At 39.0% G+C, this 18728-nt stretch overlaps 1 protein-coding gene across 1 annotated transcript; it reads left to right on the forward strand.

The window, feature by feature from the left end:
• Nucleotides 1-208: 208 nt before the first annotated feature.
• On the forward strand, nt 209-12309 carry cxcl12b (chemokine (C-X-C motif) ligand 12b (stromal cell-derived factor 1)). Its single transcript, XM_031727467.2, has 4 exons — nt 209-408; nt 2965-3082; nt 8164-8247; nt 10468-12309. Exons 1-4 carry the CDS (start codon nt 342-344, stop codon nt 10505-10507), a joined length of 309 nt encoding a protein of 102 aa, XP_031583327.1. The 5' UTR covers nt 209-341; the 3' UTR covers nt 10508-12309.
• Nucleotides 12310-18728: the final 6419 nt, after the last annotated feature.

The raw sequence follows: 18728 nt of genomic DNA on the forward strand, positions 1-18728 counted from the left end.
AGCGAGAGAGGCTGAAAAAAATAGCCAAAATTAGTGAAGAGGCGAAGAGAATAGCCCTCAGACTTTCTCCTTGACTCGCAGCCAAACGCATTTACAATCGAGGAAGTTTCTACTGACTGGCTGCCGCTCCCTCCTTCTCCTGCCCTGGCTTCCCCTCCCTCTCCTCTCACGCTGGGACCCCCCCTCCCTCTATAGAAAGTGGGACTCCGTCTCCCTGCTCACTTTCTCTCGCCCGTCTGAAGATTTAACACAGCGCAGAGCGAAGCTGGCGGCCACAGTCGTGCCCTGGATTGTAACAGAGAAAGAGAGCAAGCCCTCCTGCAGCCTGCAAGCCCACCACCATGGACGTCAAACTGATGGCACTGCTGGCTCTGCTGGCCGTGGCCACACATGTTCCAACCTCCAACGGTGAGTCCAGCAGAGGGACAGCAGCCTCTATCTTTACTTTAAACGCTTCAGGAACATTGCTGACAGCATCATTTAGACAGATTTTGGCTAATTTAAACGTTTAAGATTCTGGAGCTTGCGACATTTATATTTTTCTTATTGGCTGTTTAGAACAGCATTTTTCTGGATTAAGTTTATGTTTGTTAGGTTATGTCAGCATTAATTTTAATTGTTTATGACTGATAAGTTGCAGTCGTGGTAAATCCCTTATTGCAAGACTGTGAAATTCCAGTTCTTCGATCACCTGCTTTCCTTCTACGTCGATAAATATCTAGACAGAAAATTGGGTAACAGATTGAAATGTTATTATAAAATTATTTATACATTAATTAAATAGCTACAGTATAACTTAAACTCTCTGGAGAGTAAATGAAGTACAAAATAAAGGCTTTTGGTTGTTGTTGTTTAGGACAGGTGCCGAGTCATTGCGTTTTGCTTTGCTAGTTTTTTAAAATTATTATAATTTTGCAGTTTGTATTTCGGTTTGTGGAAACAAGCATATATTTTATACATAATTAGAAAATTAAACTTGAATGAAAATATTTCCCTACTGCAAGTTCTTGTGTGGGACGCTAGAAGAGAATATGTAGAGAATATACTGATATTAATCAAAATCTAAAAGACGGAAAAACAGCCTTTTTAAACAAAATGTTTATAAGAATTTGTTTCAATTTTGGGCAAATATCTTATATCGGAGGTGGACTGCTGCCACCGCATTGACCCCACATTTACCTCCCACATTTAACCTTGGTAGGGAACAAGACGGGGTGTTGAGTTCCCCAGCAGGATTTATCCTAAGCGTATCGTTTCTGCTCCACTAAGAGCTCAGATTGAATATTCAAGAGTTAGACCTAGACATGTGTATTTGCCTTTGCTCACTTCATCCTTATAATTAGTTTCTAATTAGGGATAAATCAGTGGTGGACACATGCTTCTGGCCCCAGTGCTGCATCCTGCATAATGATCCCTTAGTTTGCATGAGAAAAGACCCTGAATGGGTGCGAATCATTAGAGCGATATTACTGAGGATTTAGGCATTTGGGACAGGACATTTGCTGTTTCTTTATGAAAAAAAGAATACACTGAACCTTGTAAAAAAAAAGAGCTTTATTATTGATGCACCTGATTTTAAGATTTCAATTACATTTAATTATATGTTAATTGTAGGTTTGAGTAATTTGGACATTTTTTGTACAGGCAGGGCATGGCTGATGTAAAGAATCAGCTCTGTGAAATTTTGTAATTTCTTAAAGCACACTTTGATGCATTTTATTTCCATTCAAAGCCCTCTATAATGATGCAATTAAAGGCTATTCGGCTGGTTTCTTTTTAACTTTTATTGCCAGCCAGGTTTTCCTTCATCCTTTCCCTCATTTTTAACAACCCTCATCTTTTCTTTCATTTGAAAACTTTTAGGGAAGTATTTAGTCTTATTACTGTGCATCTGTAGTCCTCGGGGCACCGACAAGCCTCCATGGACTCACATTGTAATCATTTTAAGAATGTACCTCATAGAGGCCGTCTGAGCTGCAGAGTGCTTTCATAAAGAGGTGAATATTGGAAATTGAATGTTGAGGACCCTTCTCCTTTAGAGTGGCTTGGCTGAATGCTCCAGGAGTGAAAAGCTAAAATTCTGCAAGCGTGTGTGTGTGAGAGTGTGAGCGAGCGGGTGGTCAGAAAGGGCTAATCTCTTTTAATGAGGATGTTGTTCACAGACATAGCAGGTAAATTTATACATTCCCATGCTTTGTTAAGATTTGTTACAGTAGATTAAACATGCCTTTAATTTGTGTGTGAATGTGTGTGTGAATGGGTGAATGACTGGATATGTAAAGCGCTTTGGGGTCCTTAGGGACTAGAAAGTGCTATATAAATACAGGCCATTTACCATGTTTAATTTGTCCAACGAGGTGAAAGGTACGTTTAATCGCAACCCAAATGAATCAGAACCTGCTGTGCTTGGATTTGATTTAAGTTGATGTAGGTATTTAAATCCTCACTTGAACCAAAATGACCCTTTCTTTTGTTAAAGGGCAATGAAATGAAATATCAGATACTGCTGCTCATTTCATCCACTGTGATCTGAATAAGTTTTCTTTGGCAAGTTAACAGAATCATTTATCTTGAAGTCCAACGTCTGCCACACACTGCCCTGCAGAGCTCCACATGAGTGATGCTGAATGTGTCTCTGTGTTGGCTGATTTCTCCTTTGTTCACAAAAAGCTTGTTAGGCTTTTCTTGCTCTTACATATTGAAATAAGGCAGGTGCAGCTTTGTCTCTGGATTTGTCTTTGGATCCCAAAGCAAATTTTTGTCCCGTCTTTCAGTTTTCAAATTCCTCTTCCTAACTCCTTCCTAAATATATAGTTGTGTGAATGCCAGAGCTTAAGAGTGCAATGTTGCAGAATAGGAACAGTCAGTACTTGTTAAGGTTTTTAACAGCCAGGTCTCTTGAGATTTTGTTGCATTTTCTAAGCTTCATGCTAATTTGTAATCTTCCTTGTCCTCTGTTTGTAGCAAAGCCCATCAGTCTGGTTGAGCGCTGCTGGTGTCGATCCACTCTCAACACGGTTCCCCAGCGCTCCATCAAAGAGCTCAAGTTTCTCCACACGCCCAACTGCCCCTTCCAAGTCATGTAAGTAGATGAGTCTCATGTTGCAGGGGGTGATTAACTTCAAGAAATGTGTTTCCTGGTGTAATTATCTGATGACTGTTTGAATGAGTCTGTCACTCCTGTGGCCTGTTTAAGTGGATTCTTTTAGATTTCAGTGTGTCAAGGTTCATTTTTTAGGCTGTAAAAAAGCAGGATAATGTAAAGTAACCATTTTGTGATAGATTAGCTCGTACGTGATATCTGTGCTGTGCTTTTGCAAGTGAACCTGTTCTCCTCAAACTCCCAGACACAGTCACAGTCACAATAACCAGATGTGGGAAAACAAAAAAACAATATAGGAACACAATAAAGAATTTAAAACGACACTGGCATGCATTACCTTCTCTGTTTAATGAACTATACAAATAATATATATACATATTAGTGTAATGCCAGTAAGAACAGCGCACACATATCATTCAAGACCAGTTCATAACAGTGAGTACAAACTACAAAAGGGCTGTGTTTGAAGTGTAAGCTATTTTGGGGGGTCTATCTAAGTCTATCTATAGTCCTCTTTAACAAGAGGAAACAGAAATAAATGTAATACACTGCTGATGTGTGAGGTATGTGTGAGATATGGTGTTAATATCCTTCTAGGCTTTCCTGAGTGAGCGGGCTGACTTTAAAACAACACAATCCACTCAGAGAGAGGAAAGCGCTAACGGTCAGAGCTCGAGGGGGCCATTTATGTTTAGCAAAGGAAGCAATAATTAAGGGTCAAAGTGATTACCTTTGTATTTCTGCTGACCCCTTGTGTCCCTCATCTACTTTTTCTTTTTTCATTTCCCGCCTGAATCTGGTCAGCAACGTTGAGAATAATTTCTCTGGTCTGGAACACATTAACAAAAAAGAACCTTCCTTAATTTGTTAGCTATGGAAAATCTGGACGGCAGAAGCCTCAAGGCCAAAAGGCTAAAGGACTGGAGGCTTCTTCCACAAAGAAAGGAGGGGGCTGGTGATGGTTGGAAGGGGTAACCGAATGGCAAAAGGTCAGGAAGGACAACCAGTCCTGTGGCTAGGCTACAAACTCCCTCTAACCTCCCTCCAGAAAACTGCCAGAGGAGTCAAGAAGTCATTCAGACAAGGAGCCCGCAGAGCGGCGCTCCGATATCTCTATTGAGGAGCATGAAAGAAAGTCGGTAACATAACACCCTCTTTCACCCCGCAAAAAACTCCTCCCCCCTTCTCCCACTGTGTGCCCTCATCCCTTCACCCTAGCTTGACAACAACCCCTCCAAACCAGGCCGCCACGCTGTTGGTATTAACTTGCTGTGAAGTAATTACTACCTGCTGCTTGTGGAACTCCGGCCCCCAAATTCCAGCCAAGTCATTTAGGGTTTAGGTTCTCAGTTGGTCATCCAGACAGGCAGACAGATAAACAGGATGAAGTGAGAAACATCAAAATAACAGACAGCTTCCGAGCTGATGAGCTGGCAACCCCTAATAAAACAAAAAAGTGTGTGTGTGTGTGTGTGTGTGTGTGTGTGTGTGTGTGTGTGTGTGTGTGTGTGTGTGTGTGTGTGTGTGTGTGTGTGTGTGTGTGTGTGTGTGTAGGAGGAGGGCGACCCCATGAGAAAAAAAGCAAACACAGATCCAGTTACGGAGCTGTTTGGCCTCCTGACGTTTGAAGGATTCGGGATCAGGCTGGTGCTCCCGAACTGCTCTTTTAAGTTTGAGGGCCATTTGCTCATCTGCCTCTAAATGCAGTGAGGAATAAGGGAGGTGGTATATATCAGAGGGCAAGCAAGAGAGGGGGCACAAATTGAATATGAAAGCAGTGTTTAATTTACAGAGATGTGTGACATGAGATGGAGGGTGGAGAACGGGGAGCAGCGGGGCGCTACACCTCTGAGCTGTTAACTCTCATGCACGACCTTTTGCCACAGAGGTGTGATATCCACATGTTTGGAGCAGGGTAAGACCCTGTTGCGTGCCCCCTGCGATCACCCCATTGGGTCCGAAACTCACCCAGAGTCAGTGACTGACAACAGAACAAATCCTCTCCTAAATGTCTGGCTTAGCTCTCTATTAACAGACCAGACATCAGCACACACTCTGTGACCACCCTGCAGCACCCCTGAATCCTGAGGGGAAATAATCTGGGAAGAAAAATTCAATAATTCAAGAAGAAAAATGTCTGTTTTTCTGAGTATTACAATTGTATATTTTACTTAACATAAAGTGTTGACGGTCAAGCAACATTTCACGTTCTGTAGGGCTAATTTTGATAGACTTCTAGTTTATTTAAATCTGAAGTCATTTAACAAATATGTTTAAAAAACCTCCACAAAACAGACGTGTTAACATGTGCACCCAGCAAAGTACCTGGAATAAAAATTTAAAGCAATGTTTTTGTTTTTTAAGTTACACACATTGACACCTGCCTTCCCAAAAAAGACTAATATTTAAAAACTCTGTCTTCAAGAGGAGCATAATCAGTGAATTACAGACAAAAAACAGAAACAAAATCAAATAAATAACCAAACCCCAGACTTAAACAGTAGTGGGATTATATATATATATATATATATATTGAAAAATATAGACTTATACCATAAGTTTCACCCTATACCACCAAAAAGGATTTATGACTGGTAGCGAAAGTGACTGATTACTTAAACAAACCTCTGATGTTGCACCTTTTAAAAGTTTTACATGAAACCAGCCCAATCAAAAGGCCTTCCCACGTATAAAGTTTGTGTCAGACTATGCGTGAAGATGTTTAGTGTGCAGTGCAGAGACAGCTTTACAAGTCATACAGGGGCGGTGTGATCGGCGATACCAGCCTCCCCTTCAGCCGTCCTGAGCAGAAACAGCGAGCTGTGATTTTTCACCGCCGAGCAGACGGTGACAGCCTGTTATGTGTAGTAATCCTCCAGCTTTGAGCTTGGATGTGTTTTTAGATGTGCAGAGATTTTTAGAGCTTATCTGAGGTGTATCTGAGCTCAACCCCGTAGACCTTTTAATCCTGGCATGTTTTGCTCATTTCACTTCTGATTTATTTAACAGCCGATAAACCATAAACAGTGAGGGGCTATTTTGTTCCCATTATGGTTAAAAAAAGTGCTGGTTAGCTTTTAAAAATGCTTTAAGAGTTTTGTAGCTTTAGTAAAAACTTAGATTTACTGATTTATTTCAAGAGACAAACTAAAGGTATATACATTGCTATTAATCTATATTAGCCATAAATCAATAATATTAGGTAGCACAGCCAAGGAGCACCTATTTAAATGCTATAAACAAGGATGTTGGGTTGTGCTTCCCACTGAATAATAACGCTTGATTTGTTGTCATTGCGCAAGGACTGTACCCTGAACACAAGAGAATCAGAAAAGGAGGCTGGATGAGCTTCTTGAGGAATCCATTAAAATGCCGGTCACACTTTGTTGAGGTTACTGAGAGGTCTTGTTACAGTTTGGTTAACCGCACAGCCGAAGAAAAAGATAAAGCCTCTGTACTGTACAACACTGCAGGATGTCGAGCTACACAAGAGGGCCAAATTTGAAACTGCAACCCTTACATGTCCTTGAAAGTGATTTATTGCCTCTGAGTTTGCTTTGGGCTTAAACACTTTGATTCCTCGTTATCTCTCTTACTCCTCTTTTATGTGGAAACCAGGATAAGTGTGGAAAAAAATGTACTGCAGAAGCAAATGTAAACATGCGGGAGAATGTGGCAATACAAAGCCATCGCACTCGTCTGCACCCCACTTTGAAAAACCAAAGTTGGGACAGGACAGTTTTGGGGGAGTTTTTTTTGTTGTTTTTATTTTTAAAAACTTGCTTGTATTCTGGTAATATATAGTTTTTTTTACTAGTAGAGTTAATGCCAAATTATTGTTGTTTTAAGCTGTTCCTTAGCTTAAATAGTTTCTATAGCTCTCCTTTTTTTTGCATTTTTCACCTCCTTGGGCAGCTAGCTACCAGCATGTGCACAGGTAGACACATTAAGGGTGTTTGGTTCCTCTCTCAGGAAATTTTGAGTATCAGAAACTTTATTTCCTGGATTCTGGTGAATTTTGTGGAACTAATTTGTACCTATTGTTGCATCAGTTTCTGGTGGAGGTGTTTCTGGTACCAGGTAATTTTTCAACATATAATGCAACAAAATGCAACAAGACTCAGATGCATTCTGTACTGCTTTCAAATAACGTAACTTTTATCATTTAATATTATCCTCCCTGATATTACACATCTATCCTCTGTCTTTAATCTGATTAAAGGTGGCCCAAGTGATAAATTCCTTTGTTTTAACTTATAAACCCCTGTTTATAATAGCTCACACAGATATCCTTCCCCCATGTTCCAAACCTTGTGCACATTCAAACAATGTCTGTGATGCTTTTAAGGAATCAGCAGTGTTATTTAGTTTGTCTGAAAACAAGAAGGTCACGCAACATTTCCTTAAGATTAGAATCAGATTTGGCTTTATTGGCCAACTATGTGTACACACAAAGAACTGGGCTCCGTTTTTCTTGGCTCTCAGTTTAAACAGAATAGACAAACAGACAGTACATACAACAGCAACATGACACAGACAATAACACCATGTTGGTGGTACAATGGTGCAGAGTGCAACACTGCTGGAATAAATTACAGAATAAATAAAGGATGGAGAACTGGTTATTAAATGTACAGTATAAACACGGGAACTTGACAGTATATAGTATTTAGATATGTACAGCAAAGTGTATACAGAGCGGGCTTTATGTAGTTAGCAAACTAGCAGCAACAGTCTTAGTTATCAACATACCAGGAGACACTGTGTTGCTGCTGAATTAGTTCAGCACTGTTGCCTCACTGAGTAAAATTACAGTGTTTCTAAGTAATTCCTGTGCTTCCTTCCTTCATGTTTTCATTGGTGGAGATTTCCCACATCCTACCTCAAATCTACACCTTGAGCTTCTGGGTGAACAAATCTGCTCCCATTTTTCCAACTAGTGCAGTCAGAAAAAAGAGGCTTAAAGTCAGCCAGTCAAAACAGCTTTGTTTTCAAGGTTGCTTCATTTTGGCAGAACGTGTCGCGTAACCAAATCAATTCATGCTTTTTTTCTTCCACAGTGCAAAGCTGAAGAGCAACAGGGAAGTTTGCATCAACCCTGAGACCAAATGGCTGCAGCAGTACTTAAAGAATGCCATTAACAAGTAAGAAACCCCTCTATCTATCTACGAATGGCATGAGCATCGCTGACGAAGACAGAAATGAAATATGGTTCCCTTCTCCTCTAAGTTTAGAGCTTGCAAATAAACCAATGTTAAAAAAAAAAAAGGCCGTTTCTCAGTTTCCTACTGACAATTAGTCTCTGAAATTGGTGACATGGTTGATGTAAGCCAGTGAGTTATTATCTGTGAAATAATGAGCATCAAGTAAGACCAGAGATAAATCTACCACTGGTATGTCTGCTTCCTATTTTCTCATAAGCACATCTGAGATAGTCAGCCAAATCAGAGCACTTACGTTAACTTTAAAACTTTACACATAATTATCATCACGAATTGCATATCTGTAAAAGAACGCTTCTGGTTGGGGACCAGCACAACGGGACTAAAAACTATTGATGAAAACTGCAGTAGCTGTTTCACTTTTTAATGGGCTATGCTGTAAATATGTGCCTTTCACATAAAAGGAAAGAACTGCTCCCAACATGTCTGGTGGTGATTATCGTCAGGCTGCATGCCTGCTTCTTTAAACAGTATAAACACTTAAAGTGCACAATGTGAAAACAAACAATAAAGGAATATCTGAGGAGTTACAAGACATTGTTTATTATTGTAGCGAAGGACTTCTGTGACTGCAGATTTTTTTTAAATGTAGTCTTATTATAGGCATTGTCGTAGTTCACTGAAGCTGGCATGTGGCGCAGCAGCAAATAATCTGTCATACCCAAATATCAGCCTTTCGTGTCGCTCATGGGATTCTGCATGTTAACCTCTTAACACGTACCAGATCTTCTCTTAGACTTGGTGTTAATGCTAGGGATATCTTTATTTTTAGTAACCTTTAAAAACTAAATGCCTCTTTAACATGTAGCTAAATGCATCCTAATCCAGCTGGTGGAAGTACGAGAGGTTAAGAGTTGAATATGCGCACACATCATAACTGTCAAGAAAAACTTTCCACTTGTTGGCTCAAAACCATGATATTATAGCTTTTTTCCACCAGGCATTTTAAGCTGACAATTGAGGTTTACATCCACCACTGTTATGGGTTCTGTTTTACTTTTATAGCCATTTTACACTATATTCAGGAATTTAAAGCACATCAGTAGCCAAGTATTAATCAGAAGAACAGCATTCAGCTCTACTTACATAATTAAAACCACATATTTCTAATGATCAATTAGTCTTTTAACATGACAAATTTTGCATTGGGAGCAAAACGTGCCATTAGATCACCCTGTTTGATGCTAAAAAAGAGCCTCTGAACTCCAATCTAGGCATTTCATTAAACAAAAAAACATAAATGATTTACGAATGATTCACTTCATGATTAACCGGTCAATCTGGTAAAGCCAAAAGTTTTGTAAATGGTCTCCCATTGTTCCAACTTCACCTTTAGCCAATGCAAACTGCCTCGGGATTTGCAAGTGATGCTTCCCAGACACCATAATTCAAGCATGGCAAACACAAGCTTATAAAATCATCAGAGAAGTGAAAGATTTATGATTATAGTTAGGCATATATAATACTGCACCAGAAGGTTTTACAAACTTCCTGATCTGTCTTCTCTCATCGGACATAATTACATTTCCCTCATATGCACTTTTATATGAAAATGACCAGAAGTGCACACGAGACTTGGCATGAGAGTCGTGTTAAGTGTTATTTTATTCTAGAGGTTCTCAAAATAGGCAATAATGAATGGAAAAATCCTTTTTTATACTAATGTGTTCTTACAAACACCAGAAACACCCAAAAGATGTAAGCTGAAAGAACATAAAGTGAGTTAGATATAAGATATTCGGTGCTTATGAGAATGTGCCTTGTAAGAGCGCATTTGTTCATATATCCCCTAAATGAAACCAAAAATGATCTCCTTTTAAGAGCCTATATTAACCAAATTGAAGATAATGTGTTTAGTTCCAAAACTTACATTCATATATGATGCTCTCTGAAAAAGGCCAAAAACAACTTGCTCATCCTTTATACCAGTGATGCCCAGCTCATTCCAAGAGGAGATGAATTTCAAATGACTAAAGTCACATAAAACTGGATAACATGTTTTTAACCTGTGGCTCAACAATAACCCATTATTTGTTCTCATGAATTTTTAAATGTAAATATGTAAATATAACTGTGCCAGCTAAAATGAAGTTGTTTTCAGTTACATAAACTCATCTTAATACCTTCTGAATCTTTCTCCAGGGTGAAGAAATCTAGAAGACGCGCTAACAAGATCAACTAAAAGACGAGGGGAGTCCTGTATGTCATCCAGCCTGGTATTCCCAGGTTGAACCTCTGTACCTCCCTGTCACTGCTATGGATGTATGCACACATGCTGTATGTACCGGTCCAACTCTCTGGACAGCTTGCAGAAGCTGCACTCCATCCCCAGCACCATCCACCGATCCCTCGGGACGTCCAGTTGTTTCCCATTCACCTTATCCGGCAACAAATCTTAGCACCAAGTGCAATCTCACCTTGGAATGACGGACACATGTTGATGTCAAAAATATGTGCTGAGTACTGAGTGAATGGCATGGGAGAGTGTGTGTGTGTGTTTGAATGTTGCATACATGAACTCTGATTGTGTGCCTGTATATAATATTTTCTTGCTTCACACAGCTATAGAGGAACAATTCTACCTTTCTGTCTCGTGCAAGGCTTTGTGAGTAATGCCACCATCATTTCAAGTCAGATTAATTTTTAATAAAAGCTGCCGACTGAGGAAAAACATTCAGATCAGCTTCATTGGAAGAATTGCGGTTGGGACTTTGTTGCCAGTTCCTGCCCTTTTATGTCAAAAAATGTGGTTTGGAAAAATGAAGAAGTGTCAAATTTGAAAACATCAAAAGTAATGTTTCCACATCAAATTGATATCTGCTCAGAATGATATGATTTATTATTCTAGTTTTAATATATTCATTACTCAAAGAAGGATTTTGGATGTAGGCTTTCCACACATAAATGCAGAAGGCCTGTTTTGATTTGAAGCGAAAGTGGCATTACTCTGAGAGTGAAGGCTCATGGGATAGATTCAGGGGCTGGCAACTGGGGGAAACCATCCACAAGCTTTAGTTAACTGTAACACGCAGAGCTCGCTAGCACAGGTCTAGTTGTTTTTGAGCTTGATGCAGGAATAAAGAGGAAGCTCACACAAACTACTAAAACGCACGCACTGATCCTATGGTGCTATATGTTCAGTTTAAGGAGTCAGAGCCATTGACATAACTGTTTTTAGTGATGATTTTATGCAAGATGGGATGTCGAGAACCTCAGTGTCTTAAATAAAACGCGATATGTTTTGAAATAAAGGCTCAAAGGTCTGTTGTTGGAAGTGAAAAATGAAACGGAAAGCCTATTCTAAGCTGACGTTAAGGCCGCACTGTACTGATAAAGACTGTAAAGAAATGAAACACTAATCAGTGCATCCCGAAAAGTTGGTCCTATTCATCTGGATGTCTGAAGAAGTCACTTGGATGAGTGATGAAATGTTTCTCCCACTGAAAACTCTACATCCACATGAACAGAACCAACTTTTGGGGATTTCCTTACCAGGATGACTGAGCATGGATGAAAACACTAATCAATGCAGCTTTTTGTTTTTTAGCCAATTGAACTTATTGGTTAAGAGAGACCAAATATTTATGCACCACCAAGAAGCAGATGAATTCTATTTCATGGATTTTTAGGTAAAATAGGTAGGACGTCATTACAATTTACACTTTGTCAAAAGGACCAACAGAAGAAGTTAGATGCAGTGTTTTCATACCAACACCTGTCCTTAGTAGGAATGAAAAGCTACTAAATTGTCCAAATAGCTGAAAGATGAATGCCTCAAAAGGAATGCTCACGGTGGCAAAAGAACATTTTTAATGATCAGTTATTTTATATATATGTGAACCACTTTATGATCAAGTGTTTTTTTTTTAAATGTAATTGTTTTATTTTTATATTGAAGATAATCTTACAAAATGTTTTTTTAATGAAATGTACAGCAGGCAGAAGCTACTAAATGAAGGCCGTTCATTAAAGTGCTAGAAACAGTATCTGACTTCATTTTTGAGGATTCATTCAATATTTCACATATATGTAAAAGTCTGTAAGTATGTTATGCACAGTATGCGATACATATATTAATATTGCTTGCATTTTCTTTAGAATATAGAAATGCTGAGCAACTTAAATGTTGCCGCCTTTGAGTTTATTGATATTGTTTGCTTATCAGCTGCAGAGCGCGTGAGCTGAATAAAACCCAATCCAGCCTGCAGTGATTGAAAACAAAAGCCACAAGTCAGGAAACTATTCAGCTCAGCCCACCATTTGTCCCCATCAGCCTCATGATTTGAGTTTTTATAGTTTTACTTAAGTTGATATATGATGTGTCAAAAGAACCGCTGAGCCAAAACAGAATAAAGACTAAGAGTTTAGATCAGCCAGCATGTGCTTTCAATCTGGACACTCCCAGCACCCCACAGGCTTTCTTTTCAGGTTCACTTGACTGCTCCCATGCCGCAAAATTGCTTTGTTTTGTTTTGGGTTTCTTTTTCCCCCCATAAATTGCTATGGAAGTCCAAGTGCTTGTGGTCATTGTTATCGCTCATCGTCTTGTGTTTTTATGGTCTATTTACTGACTGACAGGTTACTGGTGGTAATCTTATCAATTTGGAGCTAATGGTGCAACAATCCTGTAAGTGTAATTCAGTTCTCATTACTCTAATGGCCAAGAATCTTATATAATTATACAATTTATGTAAACACCATTGCTCAATAAAAGTGTGCTGTTTTCCAAACACACTGATATGAAAAGATAAAGGTTAGTGTGTTAAACCACAACCCAGTTCATAATTAGTAGATTAAATATTTCACCTATCTTTAAAAAAAGTCCAGATTTTTCATTTATAATGTGATTATTATCTAAATAGCAGGACTAACTTTGTTAAACTAATAAGAAATATGTTAAACAAACCTTCAACAGCACATGTTCTACGTCACTCCCGATTTACCTTATTAAGATTCATGTAATGTAATAAGTATTTAGTTGTATTAAATAGACTTTAAGTGCTGTTAAATTAGTCCCGTGGCCCCTGTGGAAACTTGACACCTGTGCGGTGTCAGAGCCGCTCTCGCTAACCCATCAACGGAGCATAATTTGTGGGATCAAATATATATCAGGCAAAGCTGTGTTCCAACACCGTCATCACTGTGCAATTATATTTTTCAAAGAAGCTTTTTGTTTTTTTGTATTTAGACCAGATATATATTCAGGGTCGCATTTACTTGCCATTAGTGTGTTACTAAAATAACTGAAGTGTGTTTTACTAAGGTCCCCAAGACAATGTGAAATGACTTCATTTCTTTTGAGGCAGCTTCTGACACATGTTCTTCTATACATAAGATGTATTAGAGTATTACTCTGTATTTTCACTGATTGTAAACCAAGAGGCAGTATTTTAGCTTTTATATCAACCCTTTTTCAATAAACCTATATCAAATAAAGTGCAGTTATACGTGTATTTCTCATCAACAGTGATTCTTTGTGTTTATTGTTCATTTAAAGCTGCATTATGTGATTTCTGAACAATAGTGAGGTGGAGCTGGAGCCACGTCAGAGCTGAGATTGTGTCCCCACAGATAAAGCTTAGCATTCACTCGTCTTTTTGGCTGTTTCACCTCTTTTAAGCAGCCTGTTCAATGCGGGACTGATGCGCTGCTCTTCTGCCTCACCCAACAATCCACCTCTGTTAAAAGTACTGAGATGGATTGCGGGGCATTGTTGTTGCAGCTTTAAGCCTGCAGAGCTGAACTGATGTCTGTATGAAAGGGACAGCTGGTGTGACGGGAGTCGCCACACTAGTCACCAGCAAGACCTCTGATGGATCTGAAAACAATTCAGCCAGAACCAGCACTGGGATGATTTTGTCTGGTGCAAAATGAACGAGCAGTGAAGTGAAATATGAAAGTTATTTCAACAAAAAATAGTATTACATGGTTGTTTCAGGCTGGAGGTTTACAAAAGAACAAAGAGCTTGGAGTTGTAGAGTAAATAAGAAATGAATGTCACTTCAAGACAGTTAGGATTTAAAAATTGAATGATGATTAGAAACTCGAGTGTAAAATTGGAAAACACAATGATGTGAAAAAAATGAAATTTTAACCAAAAAGATGAAATGTTTGCAATTACGTTATGCATGATGATTATCCATGAGTGCTACTGAAAAGTTAAAAAAAAAAAATGTTTGTTTGTTTATTTGAACACATGACTAATTTTGTAGATGTTGCCTATGAACTATGCAGCATTTCTGTTTGTCTGTTTTAAATAGACAATATAAGCAATCATAGCAACATAAAAAATTATGAAAACTGTGCAAAAACCCCAACAATAGTGTGACATTATTGCAGTGCAAACAAATACAGTCTGAGGTTAGTCCTGTAAAATCTCATTTTAATCTAATGGTGTCAATTTCCAGCGGGCAGGAGATAAAGAAGTTGTTGGGTAAATTTTTAATTTTGCTGACTGGTTGAATGTGTGCATTAGATACATTAACTTAATCGGTAGAAGGTCAGAACCAATTATGCTCCACTTTTCTCTTATGCCTGATTTAGACTTCTGCAGGGAGCCTTTGAAGAGTCTGTGACATAACCCAGATAAGTAGCCAACGTCATTACCCACAGTTATACTTGCATGTGGTTGTTGTAGTGTGGTCATGTACTGAGGTTTCATATGCAGACAAACTAAAATGCCGGGACTTTCTCCCTCCTGACCCCCTCATTCTTTGTTATGGTCAGTTTTTGTTTGGGGTTTTTTTGTAGGCAAACATATTTGTCCCTCAGGTTTTTCCACTTCTTCATACATTGCCTCACATCCATTTTGGTAGTTGCCACAATGTGCCTCCAGGAAGCTGCTGACATTTGTGAATTCTCACATTTACACAGTGATTATTAATCTTTATAATGGGGCGATGATCGTTATTCTTTCACTGATAAATTAAAAAGCTTTGATGGAAAAAGTAGCTGCAAATGCACCGGAGTGATCGACAGCACTGAGCAGGCCAATCAAAACAGCTGGCTGCGTTAACCCAACGTGTAGTTACATTTCTTGGGAGGTGCATCTCAGGTTAAGTGGAAGGTTACAGCGTAAGGTCAAAATGGATTTCCAGTTACGCTGTTAGTTATGAGGTAGATTTCCTGCAGAAGTCTAAATCAGGCATTAGCGTGACTGTCCGATGGCTGATGACGTTCCATTTTCAGTTGCTTTAAATGTCTAAAGTATCTGAAGTATGTCACGAAAATAGGTTCTGAGATGTAATTGCAGGTGTTCAGATTTGCCCTTCTCCGTATGTCTAAACCAATTTGACTAACAAATTTACAATACATATTACTTGTTGTTCTTAGAGTATTTAAAAGTAGAAAGGAGGCAGAGACTCGCTTTTAGGACCCTCTTGTGTTGTGTGTATTAACTGTATTGTTAACAAGTAATTATGAGACGGTGCATTTCAAGTCATTTTATGGAGTAATGGAACGAGTAGTGTAACAAATTGCTTTCTCTGGCGAGTATTTAAGTAATGTACCTCATTATTTTTAAGATTTTAAGTCCTGTCTTCCCCTCTCCATCCCAACAGGTCGCGGCAGATGGCTGCCCCTCTCTGAGCCTGGTTTGCCTGAGGTTTCATGCTGTTAAACGGGAGTTTTTCCTTCCCACTGTCACCAAGTGCTTGCTCACAGGAGGTTGTCTGATTGTTGGGGTTTGCTCTGTGCTATTGTAGGATCTTTACCTTTTAACATAAAGCACCTTAAGGTGGCTGTTGCTGTTATTTGGTATTATATAAATCAAATAAAATTGAAATGAATAAAATTTACTGAGTCCTGCATCTGGCAACCTCTCCTGCCTCTTGCCCTATGGTACCCTAGGGAATAGGCTCCAGCCCGCCCACGACCCTGATAAAGATTAAAGAATGGATAGATGGATGAATGGGTGAATTTACTAATAAGTACAATTGCGATGGTCTCATTCATCTGAATACGTATCTCCAAAAGTTGATTCTGTTCATCTGGACGTAAGCGCTTTTCAGTGGGAGAAACGCTTCAATCACTCATCCAAGTAACTTCTTCGGTCTCAGCTGACTGCAGGTTTCCCCAACCTTATAAACATCTGAATACATACTTATTAGTATTTTTTAATTGCAAGATGAGTTCTCAGCATAAATACAAGATATAACTAGAATGTGTACAGAAATGTCCTTTCAAATTGAGAATTTTTTTCTCAACAACTGTCATAAGTAGTTACTAGCCATTTGATGCTAATATTAAACGGCAGCACCACACCTGAGACAGGTGGAATAAGATGAACCACAGACCACATAAATCCTCTCTCAGTGGAAAAAAAAATAAACACTAGAGACCAGGCTTCCTGTTGCAGGTCCACAATTTAACCCGCTCAAATGGAAAAGCAAAACCAGAACCACACACAAAACAGCCTTGCATTGCCTAAAACAACCACTTTTAGTCTCAATGAATAATGCAAAGGACTATCATTTAACATTTTCCACCTTACAACTGAAAATGCTCTGAAAATTTGGATAGCGATAAAGAGGAGCACGGCGCATGTAATGCCCATTAGCATCCCGGTCTGATATTTTAATACCTGAGGTTTCAGAAGTATTCTTTTGTGCTGGTTCATTACTCATTTGCAGCACCAGGGAGCCCGTGTAGCTTTAAAAAAGCTGTCAGCTCTAATAAAGTGGAACCATGTAGAGCGGATTAATTTCATGGTGCAGCTCTCGCCTCTGACCTCTGTGTAGATACATATGAGGAACATGAGACATGGTTTGGACGTGAACCAAGCGGTTTAGAGGGTCATAGTTACATGTTTAGGCCTTTTGGGCACATTCAGAAATGATTATGGGATTTTTATACTGTGCTTACTCAGCTGAGACCCAGGCACAATGGAGGTGGTTGACATATGAACAGAGATTTTTATAAAGATGTATTGGTCTCATTCAACCCAGCTAAAGAATTTGACAGGGTTTTACACCAAGAAAAAAATCTAACCAAACATTAAGCGGCCTCAGGTCAGCGTGTGAGATATTTTTTAATAAAGTTAGATAAAACATTACTAGCCAGTTGTGACTCATAAAATGTGTCCAGCGGGCTAATTAAATTCTGAATCAGACATGCATTGTCCAACCAAGAACAATAAAAGCACAGATTGATGGAGAGACATAGCAATAGATGAAGCAGTAGAGTAAATGTTGACTCAAATGGTTCAGGAAAAGTGGACCTCACATACAGTTCAAGGAGGCACTGAAGGATTTTTGACATAGTGAACAAGATACAACGAACCAATTAAACCAATTAAAACTGTATATAACATCTGTAAGTGACACAGGAACTGAACTGACTCGAGTTCATGAAAATTTTGAAAGTGAGGACAAAAGATTTTTGCACTTATTTGTACCTGCTTCTCTACCATTCTCTTGTTTCACTGCACCCTCCTTCTGTCTTCAGTAGCATAAATAGCTGTGTGGAGGATATTAATCAGACACCGCTGTTTGTTTTTGATAATGCTGACGATGCTGCTATTCCTTTACTGCATTTGCGGTAAATATGATGTTCAGTGAAACAGCTAAAATGTAAATATCATGACCTTCACACAACAGCAACCACATCAAAACAGCACTCAGCATACAACAGCCTTCAACTCCAATCACCTCAGACAGAGAACATAACCAGGCTGGACAACAAATTGCTCGGCTGATTTGGTTTCGAGGTTGCAGGTAATCCAGCGTGGTTTGAGGTTCTCATCTATTCATCTTTGAACAACTTAATACCCAACCAGCCAAGCTGGAGTTAATAGGAAACACGTTGGCTATAAATCCACTAGTGTGTGTGTGTCTATGTGTGCACGTGCATGTCTGTGTGTGTCTATGTGTGCATGTGCTGCTGTATGAAAAGAAGGCCAGAGAAAATGAGACATCATGGACGTCGTGCTGAAAGATCCAGTAAACATGCAGCACTGACTAATTAGCACATTTAGAGGCTAAATGCAATATACATCCAAATAAACACACACATGAATGTGTGCACTTTGATGTGCAAATGTAACTAAATACAGTGACCATAAAAATATATAAATGTGCTTTTCACTTTCTTCTCAGTAGTTAAACTTAAAGCATATAAAAAAATGCTTCTCTTGTATCTGTGTGATAAATAGAAAACTGAAGGAGGCAGTTAGCTTAATTGGGCTTAGTGTGAAGTTAGCAATCGGAGGAAACTTGGCTCCATTCAGATTCAAAAGTTTATTTTATTTTATTGGAAGCTATGTGTTGGACAGGTGCAGTGACTAATAGGAGTCTTGTTATCATCTTCAACTTGAAAGGACACCGGTGGAGCCGTTAGCTTTATAGATGTTTTTATAGATGTTTTATAGATGGTTCTTTCCTCTTTTCCCCCTGTTACTATGCATC

This window comes from Oreochromis aureus, linkage group 6 (assembly GCF_013358895.1).
Source record: "Oreochromis aureus strain Israel breed Guangdong linkage group 6, ZZ_aureus, whole genome shotgun sequence".
NCBI lineage: Eukaryota > Metazoa > Chordata > Actinopteri > Cichliformes > Cichlidae > Oreochromis > Oreochromis aureus.